At 46.5% G+C, this 5,158-nt stretch overlaps 1 protein-coding gene across 3 annotated transcripts; it reads right to left on the bottom strand.

Annotated features, from left to right (window-relative positions):
• Window positions 1-276: 276 nt before the first annotated feature.
• On the bottom strand, window positions 277-4,339 carry LOC120690047 (probable WRKY transcription factor 57). Of its 3 annotated transcripts, none has more exons than XM_039972566.1 (4): window positions 3,782-4,339; window positions 2,148-2,300; window positions 1,355-1,850; window positions 277-535 (listed from the first exon to the last, which is right to left on the bottom strand). In XM_039972566.1, exons 1-3 carry the CDS (start codon window positions 4,093-4,095, stop codon window positions 1,379-1,381), a joined length of 939 nt encoding a protein of 312 aa, XP_039828500.1. In that variant the 5' UTR covers window positions 4,096-4,339; the 3' UTR covers window positions 277-535; window positions 1,355-1,378. The 3 variants fall into 3 exon arrangements, with proteins under 3 accessions (XP_039828500.1, XP_039828501.1, XP_039828499.1); XM_039972567.1 differs by lacking the exon at window positions 277-535 and adding an exon at window positions 542-1,061; XM_039972565.1 differs by lacking the exon at window positions 277-535 and having other exon boundaries at window positions 1,096-1,850.
• Between the last annotated feature and the right edge of the window lie 819 nt (window positions 4,340-5,158).

The raw sequence follows: 5,158 nt of genomic DNA, 5'->3' as shown, positions 1-5,158 counted from the left end.
TTGTTCTCGTTTGTTCCTAGGGCTGTTTTGTGTTGGTGTAGCTCATCCATAGCTACTACACACTTCACCTAGGATTCTAGGGTTGGGTGTGTATTTGGGATCTTAAGCCGAGCTTCCAATTGCGATAATTTTTTTTATTAGCTCACATTCACCCCCCTCTGGTCGCTTTTTCGGTCCCTCAAGTCTACCGGAGGCCATAATGTACTAATCTGATGCAAGTTATCTGGGCAGAAAATTTTGCCATCAAGAGTACAAATCTGGTCACTGCTGGATAAATTAGCTAGCTATGAAAATACCATCATATCCTGTCAATAAAAATTGAAGCTGAGTGTTACAGACATACTCTACAATCCACATGCATTAGCTGCTGGTCATTTAGCATAGAGAGAAAATTAACTATATATTGATGGATAATGCCGCGGGATCCAGATAGAAATTAAATAACCCTCCTAGCAGGTGGTTTATCTGCCTTCCTGCCGCTGGTAGGCGGTAGCTATAGTGCCGAGAGGAGGACATCGTCATCAGATAGATAAGTCTGCAACAGATGTGTGTGTGGACTTGAATTAGGTCAGACTCCACACAGGTCAAGTCACTCTATATCCTTGATTAAAAAGATGGGAATAATGGTCTTGCTGGTGCACAAGTATGAACGCACATGTACACACATACACACACACGTCTTTCCTTCCGATCCGATATACTATATATGAGTGTTTATATGGATTTCTGTAGATGATGGCAAAGCATATATGCCAAAAGGGATATATATATATATGGCACATTCACCTATTTATCAACCGCATTTTCCCCTACTACACCATGAACAATATGTAAAAGAACTAGTTAGTCAAAACGGACGCTGGAGATGGAATAGAAAAAAAGGTTATCCAACTATTTCCTAAGACAAAAATTTAACTCCGACTATCATGTCACTGAAAAAAATTCTAATCCCTCAACCGAGTCATCACTCAATCACATGTGTACTAGCAAGCAGACCCACATTCATATATATTTGTTGCACCACGTATGGCTGAAGTGCCAATTGCTCCTACGACGTACTCCTACATGCCAACATAAAGTTGAGAAAATGCTTACTCTACCCCATTTATAATTAAATAATTAAATCATGAAGTGGTTCTATCAAAGTTAGAACAGTTAAGGATAAAAAGGTATGGACACAATTAAATTATGCGACTTCAGACAAATAAAATATCGGCCTACTAATAATAATCAGACTTACACAATAACGGAATACAACACGAAATTGAAGTGAGCATAACTCGCCTACGAGGCAATATACGACCATCCACTCACTACTCTACAAATAAAACCCGCACTCGATATCTTATTTTACCTCAGTTTCTTTACCATTTTGCCATCATCCATGCCTTACTCCATGAGGCACCATATCGTCCAGCAGCCCGCCGGCCTTCTCAACTGCGATGGCCGGTGACGGCGTCGTCGGCGACCGCGCCGGGGATGACACCCTCGGGCTGAAGCTTGTCCGCCGCTGCTCGTCGCCGCTGCCGTTCAGCTGCTGCAAAGATATCGATGTGGACGCCGGGCTAACGACGGTCTCCGAGGACGGCGAGCTCTGTGGGTGCAACCGCGGCAAGGCGTACAGCTGCTGCGGGGGAATGAACGGCGACATCTGCTCCGCAAGCGCGACGGCCGCCGCGCTGCGATGGATGTGGGCCGCGGCGGCGCCTACTGCGCCGCCGCGCTGGAACGAGCCGATGTGGTGGCAGTGCTGGCTCTCGTAGGTGGTGATCACCACGGAGGGGTCGGCCGAGGAACGCTCCACGCGCTTCTTCACGGTGCATTTGCTGTTGGTGCATCTGTAGTAGCTCCTGTGCATGCTCAAGAAATTCGTTTTAGCCAGATTTGTCTCTCCTGTTAATCTCTAGTTTATAAAAAGCTAGATTTTTTTCTTTGTAAAACTCAAAGTGTTTTCATACATACTAATGTTAGTTGATATATATATATATCATCTGGTTTTCAGTACTACAATCATGAAGAAGATTCCAATGGGAGAAAAACTGTGAAAACGAGGGTTCGATTATAACTGACCTTGTTGCGTTTGCGTGTACATAAAATGAGATAGCACTTAGAAAGGTATGAGACGGATGAAGCATGCAATGAATCACCTTGGGAAAGGACTGTTCTTGACAGCTTTCTGACCGTACTTCCTCCATCTGTAGCCGTCCTCTAGGTGATCGATCTCGCTTTTGGTCATGAACGCGAACCGCGGCTGCCGCGCCCGCTTCAGCCCCTTCTTCGCCGCCGCCGGCTTCGTACTCCTGCGTTCATTCGCAAATCCGGCAGAGCTGTGTCAGACGACTCTGTCACCGATCCCCAAAAAACTCAAACAACTTTCATGTCGTTGTTATTTGAAAAAAAAAGTCAAAAACTGCCCATGAAAACTAAATTAAAGTAGCTAGACACAAGGTAGGGTGTGTTTAGATCACTTTGCATTTTGCGTTTTTACGTTTTTGCGTTTTTGTCTGGGAATTTTTAATATTTGAAGTAGTAAATGTAGACTAATCACAAAACTAATTACAGATCTCGTCTGTAAACTACGAAACGAACTAATGAGCCTAATTAATCTATCATTAGAGCATGTGTACTATAATATTATTGTAGCAATTTAGTGTCTAATCACGTCCTAATTAGACTCATTAGATTCGTCTCGCGATTTACAGTCCATTTGTATAATGCGATTTATTTTTCGAATACATTTAGTATATTATAATATACTATGCAACCGATTTACAAAAATTTTATGTTTTACCTTTACGGCATCTAAACACGGCCGTAGTACGGACTCGTCGTCATAGAGCGCGCAGATCTATCAGCAGCAAGCGTCGTCAGTTTCGATCCATCCATGCCTTCGAGAAGTTATTGCAGTGTAGGCTGGAGTGCTGCAGGATTTAATGCGCACCGAACTCGGCACAGGTACTAGGTCAGACAAGGAAATTGGTCGGCCGATCATGGCAGGACGGACCTGCAGTGACCACACCACGGCCCCCACTGGTCGGATGTTCCGCTCGCCGCCAACGTTACTGACATGCAGATCAGCGACCAAAGTGGGAGCAAATTAGCATGGAAAAAACAAACATCTCTTTCATCATGGTCGGACATGATGCTCTTGTGTAGTATGTTTTCCGTTTCTTTCCTATGCTTGAAAGGTGTTTCTCAGAATAAACATGCAGTTTGACCAAACAATTCGTCAAGAAATGCTGCCTTGAACAACTTCTGATCGAAGCATGCGTTTTCATTAATTTTGCCCATTCAAACTAGAGACTAGTATTTTCTATTTAAATTGGATCTATATATTGATAACAAGGTGCACAAATTGCTAACCAAAAAATGCTACTAATACGTATGCATACGAACAAGTGAACGGTATACGGAAATACGAATCCGGAAATACTGATCAACAATAATACACGGAAATGCAGAATAGAAAAAAGGGGAGAGGAGAGGGAGGAGGGAAAAAAAACAAAGGAAAGCGCGTGGAGCATGGAACAATCCGCGCACGCAAATCGCGGCGCGAGAGCCGACGACGCGGCACGCGGATCTGCGTGGACGTGCCGCCGGCTATTGACGAGATTGCCCCTCCCGGACGCGCAGCGCACGTAAGAACGTGTCGCGGAGCCTCGCTTTCGTGCCCCGAAATCACGGCTCCGCCGCTCGCCGCCGGCGAGCCGACGAGCGCCGGCCAAGCGTCAGGACGTGCGAACCTATATATGGGTACTACCGCTACGGCGCGTGCACTTACGCTGGCTCGGCGGCTGGCTTCCCGTCGTAGCTCCCCGGCGCGGCGCCGTCCCCGTCCCCGCTTGAGCTCGACGAAGCGGCGGCGTCCCCTGACCTGGCTGGCGCTACGACCTCCTCCAGCCGCGTCGCCTCCGCAGGCGGCGCCGCCGCCTCGGGCAGATCCAGCACCGGCAGCTCCCCGGCGCCCGCGGCCAGGCCGCCCGGCCAGCCAAGCTCCGCGAAGACGGACGACGAGTACTCCGCGAAGGCGTCGGCGCCAGCGAAGGGCCACTCGCCGCCGACCCCTTCCGTACCGTCGCCGGCGGCGCCGGCCATGGGCAGCACCACACCGAGCCGAGCCGGCCGATCCCCTAGCTCCCTAGTCCCTAGCTTCTCAGCTCAGCTGCGGCGGCGCGAGCACTCTTTGTCACTGGCTGGCGAGCTAGCTAGCCGAGGGTTTGCTCTGCGCTTGTGCCTCGCAGCCTCGGAGTAGCAGTGCGCAGCGGAAGCTAGGAGTGGTGGTGGATTTTTTTTTTTTTTTGTAGTGTGGCGCCGCCGCGTTGAGGTGCGCCGGGGCCGTGCATTATTATTCGTCCGATCGGGCGCGGGCTAATTTATTAGCGAGGCGTCGCTGTCGCGATTTTTATCGGTGTCCGGGGCAGACGCGTCGGAGGGCTAGGCGTTTTTGGAGCTTTCCCCGGAGTCTCGGTCGCGGCTTGGTGAGGGGCAAAAATGACATTGCAGATTTAAGGTGTGTTTAGATTTTTTTGGCATAAATTTTTGAAAGAAAATCTTATTTTTTCAAAGAACTAAATAAAATCTATTTACAAATTTTTTTGCACAGATGAGTTGTAAATCGCGAGACGAATCTAATGAGCCTAATTAATCCATAATTAATTCATAATTAGCGGATGATTACTGTAGTATCACTGTTATCACTATTACAAATCATGGATTAAGTAGGCTTATTAGATTCATCTTGCGATTTATAACCCATCCGTGTAAAAGATTTTGCAAATAGATTTATTTAGTACTCCATACGTGTGTCCAAATATTTGATGTGATGTTTTTAATTATAAAATTTTGGGATCTAAACAAACTCTCAGAGAACTCTTCTACTAAAGGAAGGCAGGCTTGTGAGTTGTGACTCTTCCTAGTGTCGGGTCTAGAATATTTCTTCTTCCAGAAGATACAGTAAAAATAAAAATATTTACTGTAATTGATAAAAAACGCATATTGAAAAATAAAGAATGAGTAATTGTCATGTGCAGTATTCTTTTTTAACAGCACATATAGGGGATCAAGCACATTGAGGTTAGTAAAGGTTTTACATGAAAGCATTGAACGAGAGGGAGCCTTCCAATTCGCCATCCGTGTTATTCTATTATCAATCCAAATG

Source organism: Panicum virgatum, chromosome 9N (assembly GCF_016808335.1).
Source record: "Panicum virgatum strain AP13 chromosome 9N, P.virgatum_v5, whole genome shotgun sequence".
Taxonomy (NCBI): domain Eukaryota; kingdom Viridiplantae; phylum Streptophyta; class Magnoliopsida; order Poales; family Poaceae; genus Panicum; species Panicum virgatum.
The sequence above is the reverse complement of the archived record's forward strand: the minus strand, read 5'-3'. Positions and strand labels throughout refer to the sequence as shown.